This window comes from Carya illinoinensis, chromosome 3 (assembly GCF_018687715.1).
Source record: "Carya illinoinensis cultivar Pawnee chromosome 3, C.illinoinensisPawnee_v1, whole genome shotgun sequence".
Classification (NCBI taxonomy): Eukaryota; Viridiplantae; Streptophyta; class Magnoliopsida; order Fagales; family Juglandaceae; genus Carya; species Carya illinoinensis.
This window is the reverse complement of record NC_056754.1, coordinates 17628676-17656523: the sequence shown is the minus strand read 5'-3', so window position 1 is coordinate 17656523 and position 27848 is coordinate 17628676. Positions and strand designations below refer to the sequence as shown.

The window sequence follows — 27848 nt, the reverse complement described above, 5'->3', positions numbered from 1 at the left end:
GTATTCAAGCTGTAGTCGAAACATACGAATCATACTTCATCCAAAGAAGAGATACTGCTAGAAGACTTAGGCATTCCTCCCTTCAAAAAATAATTGATGCAATGAGAATATTGGCTTATGGAGTACCTGGTGATTTCGCGGATGAATACTTAAGGATTGCAGAAAAGACAGCAACCGAGTGTTTGAAGAAATTTGTCAAGGCTATCACTAGCATCTTATCCAATGAGTACTTAAGATCACCAAACAACAACGATATTGCTAGATTGCTAGTAGTTGGAGAAAGTCGTAGGATTCCTAAGATGTTAGAGAGTATCGATTGCATGCATTGGAAATGGAAAAATTGTCCAAGTACATGGAAATGAATGTATTGTGGTCACATTTATGAACCGACGATAATTTTGAAAGCTGTAGCATCATACAATCTTTGGATATAGCATGTATTTTTTAGATTACCAGACTCTCATAATGATATTAATGTCTTCGAACATTCTTCTGTCTTGTTAACTACTCAATAAATAGAAATGACTACTCAATGAGATATTATCTTGTTGATGGTATATATCCTTCATGGTTGACATTTGTTAAAAATTCATGCTCCATATGGGAAAAAAAATTTACTGCAACATAAGATTCAGCAAAAAAAGATGTAGAACGGGCATTTGGAGTGCTTCAAGGTCGATTTGCAATTGTACGCGGACCTGCACGATTTTATGATCGACAAATTCTAAAGGAGATTATGATGGCATACATAATTTTACATAATATGATAGTAGAAGATGAGCAACATTCTTATCTTCGACTAGAAGACTTCGTTTATGAACAAAATAATGAAATATCCCAAGAGCCAGTGTCCCATGAGCATATAGATGAATTTGTAAACTTTATTCAAAGTCATCATCACATTTGAGATCGACGACTTCATTCTCAACTCCAATCGGATCTTATCAAACATTTATGGCAAATATATAGTCAATCTTAAGTATTTGTATTTACATTTCACTATATTTAGCCTAATGGTAACATCTTGTTCTGTACAAGATGTAACCTTAACTTAGAAAAACTATATATGCATATATGGTTTTGTTATTTAATTTCTTGTCTGCCCACTTGTCATTTTATTAAATAAGTAATATGTGAGACTCAATTTTTATCAAATATCACCACTCAATCTAGCAAAATGAGTAATGTCTTAAGTAATCACAAGCCGGCATAGAAGATGACATTGGCACCTATTGAAATTCAATTGAAATGACTACTCAACATTATTTATTTCCTTGTGAGCTCTTGGCAGATGCCATTTGAAAAGTCAATCCACAGTGCCTATCTCATGAACTACTTGAGGTTAGCAACAAATACTAAACTAGTCACATAGCAAGTAATAAAGTGACTCAAACTTAGTTCAGGAACCTAGCTTGAGACCGATTACACTATATATAGCAAGTAATAAAGTGACCCAATTTTTTCCAATGAACCTAGCCTGAGACCGATTACAAGCAAATTTAAACACATAAATTTAAGATCAGGATCTTTTCTTTCTTGGGATAAGTAAGAGTAAATTAAGAAGAAAAAATTAGACAAAGACACAGGGCTAATACTAAACTGAACAGGGCATAAAAACTCAATGGAGAGACAATAAACTAAAGATAGCAATGCCATAGTTTTGGTCAATTCAGGCTCATTCATTCACATAATTAAAGTTAACAATGCCATAGTTCTGGCCAATTCATGCTCATTCATTCTCATAATTAAAGTAAATCATTCACAACAAGACTTTAGTGTGCCACCATCATAACTTCCCCTACAAAGAACACATTAGACAATTAAGACATTTTAATGTGCTACTTGTGCTGTGTTCTATACAAAAAAAAAAAAAAAAAAAAAAAATCAAAACTATCCACTAGTTGCATTGTGGCTTCAGGTTTTGTAGAGTATTATATACAAAAAACTATCAAACCCACATTTCCAAATGTGGCTGGACATAAGCTTCAGGTGTGTGCTATGTTCTAAAAAAAAAAAAACTATCAAAAAAGCATTCCCAAAAGTGGCTGCATTGTTACCTTTCAAAATATGTTTATTTGCAGCCCATACCAAACCCAGCCATTGTTTTGTAGACCATTGCTTCTCCAGTATTTCCAATTGGAGGTTACGAAACTACTCTTGCTGCATTGGAGGCAAATTTAAGGTGTCCATCTTGTAACTTGGGAGAAGTAACTTGGGTTTCTAAGTCATTCAAAGATTCGAGGAGGTAGTCATTATAACTTTCTTCTCCCTCTTGTAAGAGGGTAGTGAAGGAATGAATTCTATGGAGTTGTGAATCCATCCTTCAAAGAAAAGAGACAAAAAAAAAAAAAAAAAAAAAAAAAAAAAAAGAAAAAAAGAAAAAGAAAAAGAAAAAATCTGAAATCATGGAACTTAATCAAATTCAATTAAAAAGTTTGAGAAACTACACTAGTCAACAACACATGCTACTTAAATCAGACCCTATGCATTCTTGTCTAGATTCATAGATTTCTATATGGCTGTGTTATTTGTCATTCAAACCAATAAAATATAAGTAATAAACATTGGCTTTCGTGTAAAGAAAAAAGATTTCCTAGCATGGGCCATCAATGTGCAAATAACTAGCAGAACACATAATTAGTATTTTTATAGCATGATAACTAGTCAAAGAATATATATTACATTCCACAAGATTCATTTTTTTTAATTAAACTATATATACAAGTAATTCAAAAAGTCATTGACTATTAATTAAAAAAATTGCCTACATATAAATTAACAACTTAAATAAAAGGCTAGATGAAAATCATTTCAAGAAAATTAAAGTTCAAACTACACTAGTCATAGAAACTAGTCAGCAACACAGAAGGCTATGTTCCTAATAGCTAATCTCATCTGGTAGTTCTTAAGCTTCCTCATTTAGTCAAACAGGCTATTGAACATGAATAAACTTCAAGGTGCACAATTCTCTAATATTTTATCATTGCAACTTGGATTTCACATTTTCTGTAGGTATGTAATTATTGAATCAAAACTGGAAGCAAACCTCTAATGCTTTGAACTTTGCAACTTGGGTGAACATTCTCTACATGGTAAGAAGAAGATGAAGAAGAAGATGATGATGATGCCAAAATAGTCTCCATCAATGCCAAAGAAGCAAAAGATTAAATAGAAGTTCCACTAAAGCAAGAAAGCTTTTAATTCCCTTGTATTATTTCAATTTTTTTCCTTTCAATCTCTTTTCATTAATACAACTCTCATCTTTATTAGGGGTTCATTCGGTCCAGTCCGGTCGGTCCGAAGGGGGTATTATGGATCGGACCGGACCTATTCGGTCCAAGATTTTTCCACCCTGGACCGGACCGAAATGGGTAAAGATCGATTTGGTCCGGTCCCATTCGGGACGGGCCGGTCCTGTCGGTCCAATTCGGGGCTCTCGATCCGGTCAGTCTGCCCTGGTCCGAACTGGGCCTTTGGCCCAACACCAGCATTTTATGTCCAATTTTTTCAGCCCACTATACATTTTTTCAAATTTTAAGTCCAAAAATACTAAAAAAAAAAAAAAAGATCTTGATGAAAAAATAAAAATAATCAAAATTATCAATCTAATTATTTTAGTGCATCACTCCAGAAAACACTAAATATTCCAATTATCAACACTGTTACATAGTTACACTAGCAGAAAATGGACATGCCCAAAAGGGGAAAAAAAAAAAATCCTATGATAAAAAGTCTGAATAGAAAAAGATAAAAAAAAAATACAAGTAACAATTACATAATAAATTAATAATATACAGCTGTCACTTTCTTAGGCTCTTACTCTCTCATATTTACTGATTTACATCAATACAAAACACAAATATATATATATATATATATAGATATATATGAACACATCTAGACTAGCAACCAAATGAAGTTCCTTCCTTACTACAGCCTATTGCTACAAAATAATAAAAGTTAAAAAACACATAATAAACCATAGCCACAAAGTTGCTGCCTCCAGGCTTCCTATGTTGCTGCTAATTTCCTGCTACTACCACAAAGCTGCTACTTCAATCATCTTGCTACTGATGCCCATGCACTGCAGTTTGCACATGCTCATGCACTGATTTTGCATTGAAAAAGGCACAAAATGAGTGAATCAAATTCAAAATCAGTAAAGAACAAATTCAATAAACCAAGCAAAAAATAAAGTAATTATGAGAAGTTTCTTTATATACACATAACACATTTAACCATAAGGCTCTGCACCGTAATGTTAAGATATTCCACATGCACTTGATAATGTTGATTATATTAATATAGTCCAAGATAGCTTTAAAAAATCAAAATACCAATAAGTTTTTAGTGTAGTTAATGTGGAAAGTTGCAGTGGGTGTGTAAAAAATTAGACTATTATAATAGAAACAGAAACATTAGCACCATTAATTCACTACAATCTTCTCACCTATTATAACAGAAAATAAAAAAAATAGAAACAGAAACTATTATAATAGAAACAAAAACAAAAACTATTATAACAGAAAAAGAAACTATTATAATAGAAATAGAAACTATTATAACAGAAACAGAAACATTAGCACCATTAATTCACTACAATCTTCACACCTATTATAAGTTATAAAAAAAAAATAGAAACAAAGAAACAGAAAAAAATAGAAATAGAAACTATTATAACAGAAACAGAAATTATTATAACAAAAACAGAAACATTAGCACCATTAATTCACTACAATCTTCTCACCTATTAAATCAGAGTCAAAAAAAAAAAAAGAAATAGAAACAATCTTCTCATCTGTTTAGTCTTTAATTAGCATTGAAACTTGGGCCGGTAGGCATTGAATTTGATGCCTCCACAGAATCAGCAAACTCCCTTAAAGTTAAGTGAAAACAAAACAAGTTAAATAGCCTTACACAACATATATTATAAAACAAAATAATATACAAAATAAATGCATTACATACCCATATCCAATTGCTTTTTAAATTCCTCTACTTCATCCATTAAAGTCCTAAGGCTTATTGGAGTAGAAGAAGAACGAAGTCAATTTTGTGCACATATGAGATCCTCAACACTCATCGGATTTAAACTATTTCTGAAAGGGTCAAGCACACGATCAACAGTGTTAAAAGTAGATTCAAAGGCCACAGTAGATACTGGTATTGCAAGTACATCGTGTGCAACTTTTGAAAGTACACGATATCTAACTGAATTCACCTTCCACCAATTTAGAATGTCAAAATTATCATCTTGATCCTCACATCTTTCAGCTAGATATCTATCAAGTTTTGACTTACTTTTCAAACTGTTTTCTGACTGTAACTGTTGCTTAAATTGTGCCATCAATTATGCCTTTCAACTCTTATTCTTGTCAACTGAAGGACCTACATCTTCATGTGGGAAACCTGTGCACTGAGGAGAACTACCTTCTTCATTTTCCATGTATGCCTCATAAATGCGAGTAAATGCATTTCTCACCCTCTAACTGAAATTAATTTTTTTTGTAGGATCATGTGCATACATGTCCCAAACCAAAATCAAGATATCACATCTTGAACCTAGGATCAAGAAGATCCCCAACATACAGCAGCATATTCTGATTTTCCAAATTGTTCCAATACTTTTCAAACTTTTTCAACATATTTGTGGCCATTAATCCCACCACAGGGCTTCGTTCTTCACACTCCATGTTTATAGCATCTTTTATACCAACCAACTCCGGGAAAAAAATATTGCAAGTTACGTATTCACCCCCCGAGAAACGTAACGTTGCATCGTGAAATAACTAAAGAAACCTCACAAATACAGAAACCTTCTCCCAATCAAATGCATTGGGAGTCCCTAACTTCCTAAACTTTCTTTTATTCACGATATCTTCATCATCAACATCATCGTCGTCATCACCTTGAATACTACCAAGAAAACACGGATCTTCTTCCTCCAATCTCTCAAAAGCCTTTCTAAATTTTGCAGCCCTCTCCAACATAAGATAGGTGGAGTTCCACCTAGTTGGTACATCTAAGCAAACTTGGGATTTGGATTGAATATCTTCCAAACCCACACATCTCTTAAATATTACCCATCTTTGAGGGGAGGATTTAATATATTTCACAATACCCCTCACATTCACATAGACTCGTCATATTCTTTTAACCCTTCCCGAACAATTAAATTCAAAATATAGGTTGAACATCGCACATGTAAGAATTCATGTTCCAAAATCGTGTCTCTCCTATACTTGATTTTTATTTCAAAAATGAAACAGCCCCATTATTAGAACTTGCATTATCAAGAGTGATTGCAAGTATCTTTGGTCGCCCCCAATCGTGCAAACACATCTCTATACCCCTACCAAGTGTATCACCCTTGTGATTTTCAACCAAAGAAAATGATAAAATCGTCTTGTGTAACTTCCAGTCATCATCAATAAAATGTGCTGTCAAACACATATAGTTTAGGTTTTGAACGGATGTCCATGTATCCGTGGTCAAGGAAATTCGCTGCTCTCTAAGAGCATTTTTTAACTTTTGTTTCTCCCTCAAAAACAAATTAAAGCAGTCCTTGGCAACCGTCATACGGGATGGAATCCCTACCCACTTAGGGCAAACTACAAGCATGAACTTTCTGAAACCCTCCCCTTCAGCATGCTTAAAGGGCAACTCATCAAGAATAATCATCTCCGCTAAGGCTTGTCGGCAAGCCTCAACAGAAAATGAAACTGGTACAAATCCCCCACTACTACTTCCTCCCTCCACCTTCCAACCTAGGGTGGTTTGGGAATTATCAATCTTCTTAAACAGACATTTTTTACATTGGTGCTCAATGTGGTACTTCATGGATTTCGTACCATTGGTCTTCGTATCACATGCATACGAAGCACCACAATAATTGCAAGCAGCCCTATGTTTAGTGAGATCACGTTTTGGTATTTTTGTAAAGTGATCCCAAACCATTGACCGCTGTCTACCACGTTGTGACCCACCAACCGAACTATTACTTACATTGGATGGCCTGTGTTGACTCTTACACATCATTGATTCATTTGTAGACGACTCCATCTACAAAAATGAAGAGACATAAATATATAATGTTGAGGAAAAAATTAGTATATTGGCATATTCTTGTAAAAACCTGTGTAAAATAGTGTTGTAACAAGTGTTGTTGTGGAAAGGCTTGAAGTGTGTTCGTTATTGGTCAAAACAGATGACTTTGCTCGACCCTCGCTCAACATAGCGCTTGAGCAAACTCAGGCAGATTGCACCGCTCGACCCTCTCTTAACAGGGCACTCGAGCGAACTCAAGCATAGTGTGCCGCTCGATACTTGCTCGACACTGAACTCGAGTGAACTCAGGCAGATTGTGCTACTCGATCCACGCTCGATACTTCGCTCGAGCTAATGTTCCAGATCACTTACAACTTAGGATTTGAAACCCATTTTTGGTAAGAAATGCAGCTAGCATTCTTACCATATTTTTGGTAAGAAATGCAGCTAACATTCAAGGCAGTCAACGCTTTGCAACACATAAGTAGCAGTCATATTTTCTCTATAATTTTCTACCTATCCAAACACTATCCATAATAGCCATGACACTTACTGGGCATAAATGCAAGAAATACCACAGAAAATTATACGAGAGAGAGAGAGAGAGAGAGAGAGAGCGAGAGAGTACCGAACGAAACAACGGCGTCGGCTGGGGAAACGGGGCAATGCCGGCAAGGGGGGGCCCGGGGGGGCGACGGCTAGGGTTTCTAAATCGGGACTCGGGAGGAGAAGGGTGGAGTGAAATCTGAAAAGGGAAAGTGAAGTGAGTGACCGCCGGGAGGGGGGCTTCTTAAACCACTGATAAAACGGCACCGTTTAGTTCTTTAATGGACTCAAACGGCGCCGTTTTAGGGGCTTTAGAGTGAAAAACAGATAGCAAAACGGCGCCGTGTGGCCCTTTGGGGGGGGCTTAAATCTGAGTAATAAACGGAGCCGTTTGGTTAATTAATGGACCCAAACGGCGCCGTTTTAGGGGGTTTACAGTGAAAAAAAATTATAAACGGATAGTCATAGTATTATACATATATATAATATTAATTATATTATGCTATAATATATTAACTCTTATAATATATTAATATATACTAATACTAATTACTAAGTATTAATAATTATATTATTATAGTGTTATTATATATTATACATTGATACAAATACATTATATAATTATAATATATATTATAAAATTATATATATATATATATATTATAATTTATACCCTAACTCTTAATAGATTTAGTATAAGTTATAACTATATTAATTATTAGTATAAGTATAAGTTGTATAACTATAGTCTATAGTCTATATTAAACTATAGACTATATTTATTTTATTTTTATAACATATTAGAGTCTAGATTATTAGTATTAGTAATTTAGTATAAATATTAGTATTAGACTATTAGTATAAAATTATATATATATTGTAATTTATACCAGAACTCTTAAGACTTAATAGTATTAGTAATTAATACATTAAAGAATATAACAATACTTTAATACTAAATATATATAGACTTATTACTTATAGTTATAGACTTATAGTGATTACTTATTATAATTAGTAATTTAGTATAACTATATAATAGTGTTAGTAATATAATTAATTAGTATTATACTATTAGTAATATAGTATAGTTACATAATAACTATATAATATAGTAAAGTGATTAGTTTATTTAGTTATTATAATTAGTATAGTTATACTAGTTTAACTATAGTAATTACTTAATGGCGAGTTAGTGTCTTAGTGATATAATTAGGTTAGATGATAATTATATTTATAGTATAGTTATAGGTTAGACTATTAGTAATATAGTATAGTAATAAACTTATATATATTAGACTACTAGTAATATTATTTATAGACTACCCACTTAGTTTTTTGTACAAGTTATAACTATAATCTATATTAGTATAAGTATAATTTTAAGTTATATAACTATACTCTATATTAGACTATTAGTATTTATTTTATTTTTATACCATATTAAAGTCTAGAGTCTAGACTATTACTCTATTAGTATTAGTAATTTAGTATAAATATTAGTATTAGTATAAAATTCTAAATAATAGTATTAATTAATAATTACTTAATGGCAAGTTAGTGATACAATTAGGTTAGATGATAATTATATAATTACTTATTTACATATATTATATAATCAATATATATATATATATAAATAAAAAAAAAAGTCATTCGGTCCAGTCCGGGGTGAAAAACCCCTAGACCGTGGACTAGACCGAATGACTTCGGTCCACTCCAATTTGGACCGAGACCGACCGGGACTATTCTCGGTCCGGTCTAAATCGACCAATCCGGTCGATTTTTCCGGTCCGGACTGGCCGACTATCACCCCTAATCTTTATGACACTTTCATACAAAAATTCCATCCATATCTTACTCGCCTAACCTAACCATTCATTCAAACACCTATCATTGAATATCCAGCTCGTATTATTTCAATTTTTTTCCTTTTCAGTCTCTTTTCATTAATACAACTCTTATCTTTATGACACTTTCATACAAAAATTCCATCCATATCTTACTCGCCTAACCTAACCATTCATTCAAACACCTATCATTGAATTTCCAGCAGACCCTCCACACTAAGGAAATAGAATCCCAAAGTTCAACAGGATATTTTCTGCATACAGAAACAAGATTGATCAATATATAGAAACTTAATAAACCAACAAATCATTATGAGAATAGACTTATATACAAAATCTCAATGAAATCAACAAATCATTGTAAGAATAGAACCACATGTCCGAATCATCAACTTTTGCAAGACTACTTGTCATTTTACTGTAAAATCTGGGCATCGATTCATGTACCCAAGCAAATTCCTAGACCCATATTTTGAGAAGAAAAAATTTGTACTTTCATGCGTTTTGGAGAGAGTGAGAGATAGAGAAAGAGAGATTCCAAGAAAGCCAAAATATTTCACCCATATATTCTGTGAATCGGTAAATGCTAAAGGAAAAAAAAAATTCTAAACTTTACCTCAGCAGTGAGAGCAGATTTTGAAGCCGAAAACAATGGGTCGATGATGGAGTCGATGAGCGAAATTGAGGAATATGGAAGAGAGGGTTCTGTCTTTGGCTCCAAGTAAAAGGAAAGCATGGGAAGTGGGAATGACAAAAGGGGTCTAAAATGAAATAACTTGAAATGGGGAAATCAACACGAGGGGAAAGAGAAATAAATTAAAAATATTTAGATTGATGTACAGTATCCTCTACATGTATAGGGATCACTGTAGCAAAAGGTAAATTAATTTTAAAATACAAAATCCAATGGAGTAGTATTTTAAGATCATTTCTTTAGATTTTGAAGGAAAATGTATTTTAGAAGAGCCATTGGGAGTGGTTTAAAGCTCATTACACTGTTTATTATGATTAGGTTGGGTACCAAAAATACTTTAGGTATTCTCAGAATAAAAATTTTATGTGCAGTTACTTTTGTGCACTCTTTTGTACACTCCACTAATGTGATTGGTTGTATTTTAAAAAAATTGATGCAACAAATCACATCAGTGGAGTGCATAGAGAGTATGCAAAAATGATTGTATGTGACATTACTCTTCTCAGACTACTCCACTACTATTCATTACTTTATTATTACTTTTCACATATTTTTTATTATTATTCATTACTTTTAACTACTATTTAATATTCTATTATTATTTTTCACTACTATTTACAACATTTTTCAATACTTCTCATTACCTATATGCAATGAAGTTTATTATATTGTTTATCAAAAGAATAGTGTTACATCTCTCGAGGGATGTAGCCCCAGGATCTCTTGAGAGGCTTTTTTTTTTTTTTTTTTTATTTGTTTTCATTTATTATTTTGGTATTCTTAACATTTTTTAAAAAATATTTTTATAACATTTTTAAAAAATATTTTCTTAATTATTAAATAAATAAATAAATATTGTTGAGAGAAATGCTTCCCATTTCTCTTATCATAATTATACTTCAGGTACATATAAATAAAAGCCACTATCTCACTAGAGTCTCTCTACACTGTATAGTGTCTTCAGGAGTCTCCAAACGATCTTCAAACCTTTCCAGTAATTAGAACTCCCTTCCTATGAACCCAAAGCCACCCTACTGATTCAGCCATGGATGTGGAAAACCTAATACAACAAACACAGGCCCTTTCTTGGGAAGATCTTAATCTTACTCCAGAAACTAACATCATAAATGAAAACTTTGAGCAGCTTGGAGCTTTATCAAAAATTTTCACATTGAAAACTTGGATGTAAACCTTTTCTTATTCACCTTCCAAACAGTAGGTGACAAACAAAGAGTCTGGAACCAGGCCCCTTGGAACATCAGAGGCCACCTCCTCATTCTAAAGCCATGGCCAGGTTCTACTTGGCAAGAGATAAGTCTTAACACCTCAATCTTTTATGTTCAAGTACACGGGTTAACAAGAGACCATATGAATGAAAAAAATGCTGAGAAAATAGGAAATACACTGGGAAACTTTCTAGACGTGGATGTGGACCCTCAGTTTGGTATTGCAAGCAAAAAGTCACTCAGAATCAAGGTTGAGCTAGACATCACATAGCCTCTAAAAATAGGGTTTGGCTCCCAAGGGATTACAACATTGATACTTGGGTATATCTAAAATTCGAACGTCTATCATATTTCTACTATGCATGTGGTCGCATAGGACATTCCCAAGTTTTCTGCACCTTCTTCAAAAATATTCCCAACCCGCTTTCATATGGACCATGGCTAAGAGCTGAGTTCCAGAACTCATCCCCTTACATTCTACCCTATCAAAATCAAGCTATAATATCCAGTTTCCTCCAATTGGAAAATTTATTAGAGAGTGGAAATCCAATGCATCAATCGGGCTTGAGTGAAAATAGTGAAAATATGATACTAGACATCCCAAATCCTATTATGCTAAACCCGTTTCTCATGGACCGGTTCTGCATTCTAGGGAAAAACAATGAAAATTCAAACAACATACCCATGGGCATCTCAGTCATCAAATATCAGGAAGGAAAAAATGGGGCAAAACCCGACAAAGGAAAAGAGTTGATGATTGTGGATCAAAACCCATTGGCCGACATTGAAGTATGATGCAGTCAAATGCAAAGGTCCAAAAATCCATTAGAGCATCTCCTCCCTAAATGGCACTATTATAGGTCCACTCTCCCAAAGATCTCATCACTTACACTCAAGGTGCAAGCAAGAACATGGGCGAAATACCAAAATCTCAAAAAAGAGGAAAAATGACCATGACCAGGCAAGAAATCACCTTAAATCCAGCACACTCAGATCCGCTCAGAAAGGATACAATGAAAGAATACCAAGAAATGGAAAGGCAGTTCACGTCGTTTCAGAGGAAGCCATTCACGCCTGAAGGTGTTTTCTCTGAATAACCTCAACGAGCATCACTGCGAACAGGAGCTTTGTCCACCATAGCGTACTGTAGTGCAAAGAAAAATGTTAGCAATAAAAGCTCGACACCAACCAATGCATACCAGACTACTCCGGATGTTTACTCCTTCCCACCTAATACGGTTCAATCAATCATTCACTCGCATCACAGCACTCAACTGATGGTATTAAATAACTAGTTCAATTCTGTTAGTTAGTTACTAGTTCAATTCTGTTAATTAGTTACGTTGGCTATAATGTATTTACCTTTATAGCCTTCAGTATTTTACATGTATAAATACAGAGTTGTAACTCCAAATAATATACACTTCAGATTTCCTCTTCTCAGTCGATGACTTTACTTCATATCTTTCCAAGTTACAACATGGTATCAGTGATGAAACTATAGGGTTCCATTTTTTTTGCTGCGATGGCTGATGAAATGCCAAACTCTAATTCAGTTCTGAACTCTAGTTCAGTTTACATGCGTGATCAACTAGCGGATCCCTATTATCTGCAGAATGGAGATTCGACTGGTTTTGTGTTGGTTTCTCAAGTCCTCACGAGAGATAATTACCACACATGGTGTAGATCAATGCAAATTGCCTTGAAGGCAAAGAACAAGATGGGGTTCATCCGTGGAATCATACAACAGCCAGCTGATTCTGATCCTTTGTATGAATCATGGGAGCGATGCAACAACATGATACTATCTTGGATCTTGAACTCTGTTTCAAAGGACATTGCAAGAACAATTATATATGCAACAACTGCAAAAGAAATGTGGGAAGAATTAGAGAATCAATTTTCTCATGGAAACGGGCCAAGAATTTTTCAACTACAGAAGGATCTTGCATCACTATCACAAGATCAGTTATCTGTAAGTGCTTATTATCGAAAATTTAAGTGCTTATGGGATGAACTACTTAACTACAATCAGATTCCCAACTGTACGTGTGGAGCATTAAAATCTTGCAGTTGTGGTGCTGTCAAATTTTTCTTAGAATATCAACATAGACAGCATGTTATTCAGTTCCTTATGGGATTGAATGAAAATTTCTTTCACATTAGAGGACAGATTTTGCTTATAGATCCACTGCCACCGACTACCAAAGTATTGTCTCTAATTATCCAAGAGGAGAAACAACAAGAAGTTGGATCAACACGTTCATCTAATGTTGAAACATCAACATTCTTGAGTAAGAAGACAGAAACTCATAGACAGAATTTTGGGAGGCAACAAGGAAGAAAAGAAAAACTGCTATGTACTCATTGTGGGATGACCAACCATACGGTTGATAAATGCTACAAGATCCATGGGTATCCTCCCAACTATAGACAACAGAAAGGGAGATTTTTCACAGCCAATCAAGTCATGGCTCAATCTTCGAGTAATTCTTTTGAATCCACAAACTCACTGCCTTTCTCTTAAGAAGAATGTCAGCAATTACTTGCTTTAATCCACAACAAACAACCATCTCAGGATACTCATCAAGCAGCAATTGTTTCTTCTATTCCAAACCTGTTATCCTCTTCAGCAGGTATAAATTCATCCCATCAATCTGTTTCCAGCTTGGTCTTTAATGTAAGAATGCCAAACAATACATATTCAAACACCTGGATCATCGATACAGGTGCCACAGACCACATAATTCATTCTGTTGATTGTTTTACAAACATTACTCAGAAAATCAATTCTTCTATACAACTTCCAAATGGTGAAAATGTTCCAGTTACACATATTGGAAGTGTACAAATATCTGATCAATTAATCCTAAAAGATGTGTTATGTGTACCATCTTTCTCATATAATCTGATTTCAGTGAGCAAATTAACCTCCAATCAGAAATGTTGTTTTATTTTTACATCTAATGATTGCTATATTCAGGGCCTTACCCCATGGAGGATGATTGGGAAGGGTAGCAGAGTTGCTAGTCTATATCTACTGCAACAACCACAAGCTAATGATGTTGATAGTTTTTCTACCTTCTCAAATACCAACTTAGTAATAAAATCAAAATTCCATCTTTGGCATTGTAGACTTGGCCACCCATCATTAGCTAAATTTCAAGTTCTTTCTAAATCAATTCTAGATGTTTCTTTTTCAAATAAAGAAGTACATACAAATCATTGTTCTGTATGTCTTTTAGCAAAACAGAAAAGATTGTCATTTCATACTCATAATTACAATGCTAGTTCTGTTTTTCAATTACTACATTGTGATATATGGGGACCTTTCTCAATTCCTACCCATGATGGATTTAGATACTTTCTAACAATAGTTGATGATCATTCAAGATCAACATGGGTATATCTCATGAAGTCTAAATCAGATGTGAGGAGTATTTTCAGTTCTTTTTATAGTTTGGTGTTTACACAGTTTAAAGCAAAAATTCAGTGTGTAAGAACAGATAATGGTCCAGAGTTTAACATGTTAGATTTCTTTTCTTCAAAAGGAATTATCCATCAAAAATCTTGTGTGGAAACACCACAACAAAATTCCATAGTAGAACGCAAACACCAACATCTTCTCAATGTAGCTAGAGCTTTGAGGTTTCAATCAAATGTGCCTTTGAAATTCTGGGGTGAATGTATACTCACAGCCACATATATAATAAATAGGATTCCTTCTCCTCTTCTAAATAATCAGTCACCTCATGAAGTTTTATATGGAAAAATTCCTTCATATACAAACTTAAAGGTTTTTGGTTCATTATGTTATGCTTCAACTCTTACTCAAAACAGATCCAAGTTTGATTCTAGAGCCAGAAAATGTATATTCATAGGATATCCTTTTGGTACAAAAGGATACAAATTATTTGATCTTGAGAAAAATACATTCCTCATTTCTAGAGATGTTGTGTTTCATGAAACAGTTTTTCCATTTTTTTCTGAACTTAAATCCTCTTCTGATTTATCTCAAGCTGTAGTACCCAAGTACATTCCAGAAACAATATCTACTACAAACAGACAGCCCACACCTCATTCTGAAACAGTATCTCAACTTGAGCCTAACATCATGGATTTACCAAACACTGTTTCTCCAAACATACCAAACCAATTCAATATCCAAGATGAAACTCAATTTCCTCACTTGAGAAAATCTACTCAACAGCATAAAGCTCCTAAATATTTGCAAAATTATCATTGTCACCTTGCAACTTCTACCTCCAACACATCTCCTGAAGGTATGCTCTGTAAGCAAGTAAGTACTCCTTACAACATTTCTAATTTTATATCTTACTCAAAATTGTCATCCTCACATCGTGCCTTCAGCATATCCATTTCATCTCAAATAGAACCAGAATTTTATCATCAAGCTGTCCATCACCCTCATTGGAGAGAAGCTATGTCTCTTGAACTAGCTGCTCTAGAATCAAATCACACCTGGACACTCACTGAACTCCCACCAAATAAAATTCCAATTGGTTGTAAGTGGGTTTATAAAATTAAATATAAGGCTGATGGTTCCATTGAGAGATATAAGGCAAGATTAGTAGCAAAAGGATATACTCAAAGAGAGGGTCTTGATTTTTTTGAAACCTTTTCTCCTGTTGCAAAAATGGTGACAGTAAGGTGTTTCTTATCATTAGTTGCAATACATGGTTGGCATCTTATTCATCTTGATGTCAACAATGCATTTCTATATGGAGACTTAGATGAGGATGTTTACATGAAGTTACCACCTGGATATCTTCGAAAGGGGGACACTAGAGTGTGTAAATTGCAGAAATCACTCTATGGCCTAAAACAGGCATCTAGACAGTGGAATTCCAAATTCACAGCAGCCTTACTTCAACTTGGTTTTCAGCAGTCCAAGTCAGATTACTCCTTATTCACATGGAAAAAGGGCACTGAATTTGTTGCTTTATTAGTATATGTAGATGATATACTTTTAGCTAGCAGCAACATGGCAGCTGTAGAATCAATTAAAACTGCTCTTAATGATCAGTTTAAATTGAAGGATCTTGGACCTGTCAAGTATTTTTTAGGTATGGAAATTGCTAGAAGTAAACAAGGCATTTCCATATGTCAAAGAAAGTATGCTTTAGAGCTGATAGATAGTGCTGGTTTACTTGGTTCCAAACTAGTAAATTTTCCTATGGATACTCATTGTAAGCTCAGCAAGGAAGATGGGGAGCTAATAGAAGACAACACAAGTTATAGAAGAATTATTGGAAGATTATTGTATCTTACCAATACACGGCCAGACATCACTTTTTCTGTGCATCATCTCAGCCAGTTTCTTGATCAACCTCGAGTGCCACACATGCAGGCTGCTATGAGAATTCTGAAATACATTAAAAAGGCTCCAGGACAAGGACTTTTTTTCTCAGCATCCTCTTCCATTCAATTAAAAGCCTTTGCTGACTCAGATTGGGCTAGCTGTCTTGACACAAGAAGATCAGTTTCTGGTTTCTGTGTGTTCATTGGAGATTCACTTGTGTCTTGGAAATCAAAAAGCAGAAAATTGTGTCCAGGTCATCTGCTGAAGCCGAATATAGGTCCATGGCATGTGCAGTATGTGAAATCACTTGGATTACTTCTTTACTGTGGCAACAGCGCCCAAACCGTAATAAATGCTGGCAAGGACGGCCGGAGCTATGGCTACTCTCTTTCCCTGCACCAAGAACCCGGCCATGACGAATGTTTCCGGTCGAATGACGTTGCTGCGGTTGTTCGGAAGGACAAAGCGGCTCAACTAGAGAGCCAAGAATGCGGCTAAGTCGTCTCACTTGAGAATTCCGGAGTCGGGCAGCAGCAAGGACTTCTTCTTCTCTAGCATATTATGCCGCTGGACTTGTGGTAGAATAGACTTACATCAAACACTTTCCAAGTCTTCACTATTGTTCTGTGATAACCAAGCTGCTTTACATATTGCTGCCAACCCAGTGTTTCATGAAAGAACAAAGCATATTGAGTTAGATTGTCACATCATAAGGGAGAAAATACAAGCTGGCATCATTCGAACTTTACATGTCTCTTCAGCTCATCAAGTTGCAAACATTCTAACTAAACCATTGGGTTTTAATTCTTTCTTTTCTCTTTTGTCCAAGATGAATGTACATAATATATACAATTCATCTGGAGGGGGACTATTAAATAACTAGTTCAATTCTGTTAGTTAGTTACTAGTTCAATTCTGTTAATTAGTTACGTTGGCTATAATGTATTTACCTTTATAGCCTTCAGTATTTTACATGTATAAATACAGAGTTGTAACTCCAAATAATATACACTTTAGATTTCCTCTTCTCAGTCGATGACTTTACTTCATATCTTTCCAAGTTACAACAGCAACACAACTCCTTTACTCTAACTTAATGGAGTCGGCACTTCAGAGTTTCACATACTCGTCAGTTTTGAACTAACATGCTTGGGCAAGTCAATGACTAAAGATACAACAAACAGTTATGAGTTTTAAAGCTCTTCAAAGTCAACAACAAATCTTTGGGCCAACTCCTTTCTCTATTGAAGCCCAACTCCTAGCAGTTCAAGCAAAGCCCACAGTGGAGGCAATGGATGCAGGAAGTCTTCTTAAACAAAAACAGCAGGTTGGGCCCTCAACTTCAGTTTTTATAAATCAACCATTGGAAATACCGGTTGAACAATCTGTGGAGTCATTTCCAGTCAGGCCAAAGATACATTTATCTCCATTTCTCAGCCCAAGCCCCCACAATCCTCTCTCTAAGATACAAAAAATGCATCCAACCCACAGACCAGAGCAACTAATTTCATTCCTACAATTTCCTTTAGTCCAGTTCACCTCATTTCACCCAACCCACCAATCGGTAACTTGCAAAAACAACCCCACGTTACAGTCTCACTTCGTGTCACCCAAGCCTCTTTCTCAGATCTCAATCTCAAAGGAACATTCCTCTCTACTCCAATGGACCCACAGCCAATGTTAGTGCTGAAAAGGGAGAAATCCCAAGTGTTGAAGCAGACTACCAGCCAAGCCAGAAAATGTAAAAAATATCCTCAGACAGTTCTACTCAAGCATTGCTTATAGGAAAGGAAATGGCACTCATGCTGTTATCAATGCAAGCCAAAAAATCTGGAAAAGTGAAGAAACAAAAAACAACTGCAAAAGCAAAGCCATATAGCCGAACTTTAAAAAAAAAAAAAAAAAAAAAACGGCTACTCCAAAAAATCCAAAAGATGCTGATGAGGCGGGCTCCAAGCCTCCAGCCCCTCCATGAGAGCTTTGGTATGGAATTGCAGGGGCTTTGCCCGCTCCAAAGCAATTAGAAGTCTAAGAGCAAATATTAGACTACATAATTTGGATATTATCTTTTTATCGGAAACTATGATGTTAGATGACAATACTAGTACTATTGTAAATAGTCTAGGTTTCCAATATTTTGTAAAATCCCCAACCTTAGGAAAAAAAATGAGGCCCTTTGTTACTTTGGAGACCGGGTGTTGATATTGAACCGATTCAAGTTATTACTAATGCAATATCTATTTTGGTTTACTCTAATCCTCCTAACAATCCTTGGCTAGTCATCTTTGTTTATGTACTAGCGCAATGGCAAAACAAAGCACACTTTTGGAAGCTTCTAGAATCAACTCATAACTCTTTCCCTGGACTGTGGCTTTGTATTAGTGATTTCAATGATTTAAGAAGTCAATTTGAAAAACATGGGGGACGTCCAGTCACTTCAACATCAACAGGTGGGCTGAAACACCTTATGGATACACATGGCCTCATCGACATCAGGTTCTCTGGACCGTCTTTCACATGGACAAATAACTGACATGGATCCACAATGATTAGAGAAAGGCTGGATCGTAGAACAGTAACTCGCTCCAAAATGAGCAGCACAAAGGCTATCCCAAGTGCAAGAGAATGTTGCGTAATAATTAGGAATAAAATTTCTAGATTATCTCCTCAAGGAAAGTGTGCTTAAAATCAAACTCATACAATGGTGGAAGATATTTACAAAGAGAAAATAAAAGTGGTGGTATATACACTGAATGGAAGATAAAATTACTGAGGTAAATATTGTGAAAGTAGCATAATACAACTAGATGATAAAATAAAGAGATATGAAAAACGACTTCAGTTTTAAGGATCCATCTAATAATTTAAAATATTATTTCCGATCGATTTACTTCAATTAAACTAGAATAATGATTCCGTTTAATTGGAAGATTTAGTATTTAAGGCCAATAAAATTAATCACTAAAGATTAAGTATAAAAATTGATGATTACAATATTTACAAATCCATTTGAATATCATAGGGATTCTTCAAGCATCCAATATATTCAGAAACCACAATTAAGATAAATATATAGATAGTCAAAGTTTCTAATAATAAAACCATTCAATCGATCAAACTCGCAATATAAACTCTATTATTGATTGGAAACAATATCTAAATCATTATACTTAATCTCTAATCTTAGTACAATGCAAGAAAAATAAATGACATCAAATTAAATAAGTAGAAATTTAAACAATAGCCATGCAAGGACTTTTTAGACTTTTTCCCTTTTTATTTCACATGAATTGCAAATTTCAAAAGTTCTTATGAAGTGGACCCGCATGCAATTAGCCTAAAAAGAAATAGAAACTATAAAAATAATAGAGCCAAAAAAAAAAAAAAAGTAAGACTAGAATATTAAAAATATATTATACATGTAAAGAATTATTGCCTAATTAAATCATAGGTTATAAAATTAAATATAAATCATGATATTAATAAATTTAAATCACAACTCGGATTTATGCTTATTATATATTTTTTCATCTAAAATTAATAATAATGTCATGAAATGATTAAGATATACTGATTTTAAATATATAAAATATGCAATGTTTCAGCTCGAACAAATAGCAAACTCAAAATGAACAAATAGTTCATTATTTCCAGACCAACCATATAGCACCTCACAAATTCAGTCGCGGATCATCATGCCCTATTAATAAATACAACAAAAATAGAGAAAAGAGCAACATCTTTCAAATTTGAAGAATTCTGGACATGGGATCCACTTAGTAGCCTTATCATTCAATAAACTTGGTAGAAATATTTCAATGGCAACCCAGCCTTTATACTCTACAATAAAATAAAGGCTACTAAGGAAGCTCTTAAGCATTGGAACAAAGTACACTTTGGGAAGATTCAAGTTAATATTCAGCACATCGAAGGGGAGCTTAACTACTTACAAAGTAATCCTCCAACATAATGGGGTTTGCAAAGAGAAAAATATTTGCAATTTAAGTTTCACGAACAGCTTAAACATGAAGAAACATTATGGAGACAAAAATCAAGAGCAATTTGGCTCTCGACTTTAGACCTAAACACAAAGTTTTATCATCTCTCAACAACAATCCTAAGGAGAAGAAATGGAACAGACTCCATCAAAATAAGCCCAGGTAACTGGACCATGGACCCGGATATTATTGAATCAATTTTCATTAACCATTTCAAGGAAACTTATGCTTCATTGAACACTTATGTACCGGAGGATTTTGAGAATCTATTTGAAAAGCAAATCTCAGACCAAGAAAATGTATCACTTACAGCTCTACTACGGAAGAAGAAATATATGGAGCACTGAAGCATATACCAAATCACAAAGCCCCGCGTCAAGATGGAATGAAGCCCTCTTCTACAAACACTATTGGAAGATCTTTAAAAAAGAGGTTATTGCAGCAGTCTAAGATTTCTTCAGAAATGGCAAATTTTTAAAGCAAATGAATCATACAAATATTGCCCTCATTCCAAAAATAGAAAACTCAAATTCCACTCAGAATTACAAGCGATTAGCTGGACAAACGTCATCTACAAACCATCACGAAAATCATCGCCAATCGTTTGAAGAGAACCCTCTCAAATATCATATCTCCATTCCAAACAGCCTTCATCCCTGGCCATAACATTAAAGAAAATTCTATCATTGCTCATGAGATGTTTCACTACATCAAAAGATCTCTAGGGAAAAAATGACAAGTGGCTTTGAAATTGGATATGGAGAAAGTTTTCGACTACATAGAATGGAATTTTTTGTTCAGTATAATGAGAGCTTTGGGATATAGCCAGACATGGATCAATCTAATTAGGGAGTGCATTACCACAACTACTTTCTCTATCCTCATCAATGGCTCTCCAAGAGGTTTCTTCCAAGCTCATAGAGGTCTCAGACAAGGCGACCCAATTTCTCTTTTCATATTCACTCTATGCATAGAGGTGCTCTCAAGACTCATAGCTAGAGTTGAAGCAACAAGGCAAATTAAAGGTGTCAAAATCAGCTGCAACAGTCCTTCTAGATCACATCTATTCTTTGATGACGATTTGGTTCTCTTTGGGAAAGCAAACGAGAAAACAACAAGATCGATTAGAGAAAATTTGGAAAAATATCAATCTTGGTTTGGGCAAAAAGTCAATCAACAGAAGTCATCAATCTTTATCACTCAAAATACCAACAGCTTGACAAGAGTGACAATTTTGGCCAACCTACCATATAAGGAAACTTCAGCCAAAATGAAATACTTGGGGATATAGACTACTTTCAGTAGATCCAAGAAGAACGACTATAGAGAAATGTTGGCGAAAATCAGCAAAAAACTAGAAGGATGGAAAGCAAAGATATTATTTCAAGCAGGAAGAACAATGCTCACTACAACGGCGGCAAGTACCATACTCACTTATCAAATGTCGAACCATGAGCTTCCAAAGTCACTGAACAAATCTCTAAATACAAGCTTTAAAAACTTCTGGTGGGGCATGAGGAAGAACCAAAAGCACAAGCTATATCTAAAATCTTGGAAATCCATCTGTCAAACCAAAAAAGCAAGAGGCCTAGGACTGCGCCTCACCGAAAACATGAATATAGCCTTACTAGCAAAAATGGGATGGGAAATGAGTCTAACCAGTACCAGTGTCTGGAAAACACTCCTCTCTAAGAAATATATGCATCCTAGTTCTCTTGAACAAGTATCAATGAAGGCATCAGACTCAAGTCTTTGGAAAGGCATTCTCAAGACACGAAGTCTTCTAGAAAAAGGTACTTGCTTTCAAATTGCCAATGTTTTTATCAGCAAGGGTTTGGCTAGATCCCTAGATACCAACTCTGAAAAATTTTAAACCCTTCCACTGAACCATATTACAGAATTCCCATCAACTCTAAAAGTCTCAGATTTGATAAACCAAGTTTCGAAAACCTGGGATATTCAAAAACTGAGAACCTTATTCCAACAAGAAAGCATCACAAAAATATAAAAAATTCCTTTGCCTACCTCCGATCATAGAGAAGATAGACTGATATGGACACAAAATCAAAATGGAAAATTCTTAGTTAAAACATCTTACCATCTTGCCTCTAAAAATGAGAATACAACAGTAAATGTGCTTTCTAGCTTCCCAGTGGAAAAAATATGGGAACTGAAAATCCATGACAGACACAAACTCCTACTTTGGAAAAAAGCTTAGAATATTCTTCCCACGAGAGATAGACTCAAAAGTTTTATTCCCAATATCTCAACAACCCAATGTCCATTTTGCAATGGCCGTGAAGAATCTCTTATCCATCTTTTCATTGAATGTTCGATCACTAGAATTTTATGGAGTCAAAGTAGCTGGCCTTTAAATCTCTTATCATTGATGCTAAATTCCATAAATGACTGATCCTTTTCATCCTAAACCCAAAGAGGAAATTGGGCTGACCTCTCAAGAAGAACATCATTTTTCAAATTTTTGCAGCACTGATCCTGGATTTTATATGGCGAATGTGAAATGATGTAACCCACAACCAAGTGGAACTCTCTCTACACAAAGCATCCAAGCAACTGAATTTATCCTATCAGGAAAATCTTGAAGCTTGGACCAGGAAAAGAAAGTCAAAATCGGCAACAAAGTGGTTGCCCCCTCCTATTGATCACTTTAGCATTTCTTTTGATGCAGCAGTTAGAAATTCATCTTCAACAGCATTAGTAGTTTATAGAAACTCCGAAGGAGTAATCATTAAGATCTGGATAGAAGAAAATCCTTCAACCATATCAGTCTTAGCAGAAGCTTCAGCGGCAAGTTTGGCTACCAAATTGGCAAAGCATCTAAATTTTCATTACATTTCGATAAAAGGAGATGCTTAACTAGGTATCTCATCTATCAAAGGAGAAACCACTGATTGGAGAATTTCTACAATTACTGAGGACATTGCATCTACTCTACTTTCTCACAAAGGCTGGTTCTTTAAAAAAATCGATTATTCAGAAAATTGATTTGTACACTCGGTAGCGCAATGGGCCGCAACCAACTTTATGTTTAGTAGAATTCCTTTAGCTATTCTTCCCTCTAGTTATATGTTAATTGATAGTGGCAATGACCCACAATCTTTTCTCTATATTTATTTTATATTAATGAAGCTAGCTTAGGGAAAAAAAATTAGACTTCCAAGTGATTGATTTGATCGTAATGGACTCGTGAGCTAGCTGAACATGGGAAGTCCAACCTTGTGGCATCAGTTGAGTTTCTGAAGCCTGAATTATATATCTAGAGAGAAATAAAAATAGAAAATGCTGCTGTACCGCCCCCATTTGTACTGTTATAGGTATTGCTAACTTTTATTAATTTTTTATTTAATAATCAAGAAAGTAATTAAAAAATATAAAAAGAAAATTAAAAAAAAAAAACTAGACAGTACGCCCAGTGGCAGTGATATAATTTAGGCGACATAGTAGTCGCTTCCAAAAAGAATTTTATGCGTAGTTATTTTTATATATATATTTTTTGTACTCTATTGATATGATTGATTGTATATTAAAAAAATTAATGTAACTAATTATATTAATAGAATGTACAAAAATTACACAAAAATGACTATATATAAATAAAATAAAATAAAATAAATAAATAAATAAAAACATCTTTATGTATTCTAAAAGGAATATGATAGATCACCGCGCCTGGTAGCTCCCAGCCGCTCACATTTTTTTTTCTTTTATTTTGTGATTATGAAAATATATTTTAATAATATTATAATTATTTTTTAAAAAATATTTAAAAATATTAAAAAAATACATATTAAAAAAAATCAACTAAAAAGAAAACCCGGCCTTCCCTTATACCTAACGGTAGCTCTCAACGACCACCGGACGTAACACGGTCATTTGTAAAATTTAGAATTGATCGTACTCTCCTGTTAAAATTTATGAAATTGGAGACAAACACCGTCTTCATTCACAGACCAACAGATATTTCAAAATCAATCATTTGATTCGACATGAACAAACGTTTCTGAATAAAAAAATTCGACATGAGCAGAGACGTGTTAAAAATGCTTTCTTGCCACTCGAGATTATTGAGTAAAGTGGGTTGGCCCAATCTACCTAATTTTTATTGTAAATTAATATAATTAATTCACTTCAGATCATAGTGACAAGTGCAGGACGCCAGGAAATACGCAATGATCACTTCTTGTCGTCGTGGAGCAAGTATGAAAAACCAGAAAATCCTTTGGTGGCCGACATTATTGATAGGGTGGGTCATAAAAAAAAATCATAATATTATTAAAAACTATTTCTTTAATCAGTTAAAAGAAAAATAAAAAAATTCTAGCAGTAAGTTTGAATAATGGGTATAGCATTTTTCTTATTGATAAGACACTATCGTCGCCACAAAAAGTTTCGAAAGTAATTCATGCATAAATGCATATATATATATATATATATATATATAATATTACCTTCAAGAGTTTGGATTTTCTTCAGTTATAAGAAATCCACGGACATGGACCGATCTGAAGGAAACATGTACACCATCGCTTGGGCATGGACAATAGTCTCTGTGGTTATTCTTGCTTATCTCCTGCGAGAACGGGCATGGAAAAGAAAGAACAAGACTAAGAAATTACCTCCTGGCCCAAGAGGGTTCCCCATCTTTGGGAACCTTCATATGTTAGGGGAATATCCTCATCGAGATCTATGTCGGTTAGCCCAAAAGTACGGCCCCATCATGTGCTTGCGATTGGGCTTGGTGCCTGCAATTGTTGTCTCATCGTCTCAAGATGCCGAGCTGTTCCTTAAAGCGCATGACCTTGTGTTCGCTAGCAGGCCGCCTCATGAGGCTTCAAAGTACCTCTCTTATGGGCAAAGGAGCCTGACCTTTGCTCCCTACGGCTCTTACTGGCGCAACATACGCAAGATGTGCACCATCGAGTTGCTTAGCAACCGTAAAATCAGTTCTTTCAAATCCATGAGAAAAGAAGAGCTTGGCCTACTGATAAAGTTTATTCAAGAGGCTGCTGCTGATTGTGTTGCTGTTGATCTCAGTGCCATGGTTTCATCTCTCAGCGCGGATATGATTTGCCGTATGGTATTTGGGAAGAAGTACATGGACAAAGATCTTGATGAGAAGGGCTTCAAAGCTGTAGTCCAGGAGGCCATGCATCTAGGAGCAGTTGCTAACCTAGGAGATTACATTCCTTGCATCGCTCCTCTCGACCTTCAGGGGCTGACACGACGTATGAAGGCTGTTAGTATGATTTTTGATGACTTTTTTGAAAAGATCATCGATGAGCATGTCCAATCCAAGGACGAAAACAAGACAATGGACTTTGTAGGAGTCATGTTGAGTTTCATGGGATCCGAAGAATCTGAGTACCCTATTGAACGGTCCAATATCAAAGCCATAATTTTGGTAATAACTCACAGAGCAAATATTTTATTAGGAGTATCAGAGTATCCTAATTCAAGTTGTTTGCATTTATTTTACATAGTCAAACTCAAAATCTTTATGGGTGTCCCAAATATCTTTTTACGTTTATCGTGCTAATTTCCTGACACTGATATCCTTGCGCAGGATATGCTAGCTTCGCTGGACACTTCTGCCACAGCAATTGACTGGGCACTCTCAGAACTAATGAAGCATCCACGGGTAATGAAGAAACTTCAAAAGGAGTTAGAAAATGAGGTGGGCTTGAAGAGGATGGTAGAGGAAGCAGATTTGGATAGATTGGATTACTTGAGCATGGTTGTAAAGGAAACCTTCAGGCTACATCCAGTATCACCACTTTTGCTTCCCCATGAGGCCAGGGAAGATTGCACAGTTAATGGTTTCCACATACCCGGAAAGTCTAGAGTCATGATAAACGTATGGGCAATCGGGAGAGACCCGAGTGTTTGGAGTGATGCAGAGAAGTTCGTCCCGGAGAGGTTTGTTGGGAGTAACATAGATCTCAGGGGACGTGACTTCCAACTAATCCCATTTGGTGCTGGTAGAAGAGGCTGCCCGGGGATGGAGTTGGCTCTAACTGTGGTTCGGCTAGTAATAGCACAGCTTGTTCATTGCTTTGATTGGGACCTTCCAGATAACATGCAGCCAGCTGAGTTGGACATGACTGAGGTGTTTGGTGTTACAGTTCCCAGAGCTAAGCATCTACTTGCCATTCCTACTTATCGGCTTTACGATTGACAAATTTCCGGTTCTGTTTTGTTTCAGATAGTTTTATATATGGACCATATTTTCTGCTGGATGCTGTGTCATAATTCAATAAAATCTGCTTTCTACTATACAATCAGAAAATACATGTTGATGGATTCAACTTCGACACGCTTAACCTGTCTGAGGTAGTCATCAGCACGTCTTAATTTCCATTTCTTTGACTAACGGGGTTTTGTATTTGAACAATGGCAAATATAGACACTGGATTCAACGGGCTTTTCTGAAGAAAACTTAGAAATTGTCAATTTTTAGGTGCTGTTCCGTGTCAAACATGTTATCTTGCCCATTGAGCTGATTGAAGGGGGAAATAATCTAGTCATTTCATAAAAATAATATAAAAAATTGACGTGGTTTAATGTGATTTGTCAGATTGTAAAATTATCTTTATTATAAAATAAATATAACGGATTAGATGAAACTATATCAGTTTGTGAGATTATTTATATGTAATTTGTTGCCCAGATGACTAACACAAGAGGAGGGTGAATTGAGTTGTATTAAAAAAAATAACAACTATAAATCAAATATATAATATAAAATATAAATAAAATATGAAATAACAATAAATATAAAGAGTAAGGGTAAGAGAGAAGCAAACTCAGTATGTTAACAAGGTTCGGCCCCACTGCCTACGTCCTCGCCTCAAGCTACCCCTTGAGGATTCTCAAATTCACTATTCAACTTCCTTCAGGTGGAGATAAAAATCTATTACACCTTTAAACAACACCGCTACAAAGGGTCCGTGTAGAACACCCTCTACACTTGCAATCACCTTACACGTGGTGATTCAACTATTCCCTTGTAGAACACTTTCTACACGCACAAGGGTTATACACACCCTTTTTCTGATACAAGAGATGATAGTAGGTAGGTTATCAAAAAACACTCCTCAATGAATGAAATAAGAACAATACAATGCAAATTGTATCTCTTAAAAT

The 27848-nt window shown here is 35.0% G+C and overlaps 1 protein-coding gene across 1 annotated transcript; it reads left to right on the top strand.

Moving 5' to 3' along the window:
• Positions 1 to 25153: 25153 nt before the first annotated feature.
• Positions 25154 to 26978, top strand: LOC122303559 (cytochrome P450 71AU50-like). The gene is made up of 2 exons (XM_043115380.1): positions 25154 to 26106; positions 26269 to 26978. The coding sequence occupies exons 1-2, from the start codon at positions 25198 to 25200 to the stop codon at positions 26878 to 26880; spliced, it is 1521 nt and encodes a 506-aa protein (XP_042971314.1). The 5' UTR covers positions 25154 to 25197; the 3' UTR covers positions 26881 to 26978.
• Positions 26979 to 27848: the final 870 nt, after the last annotated feature.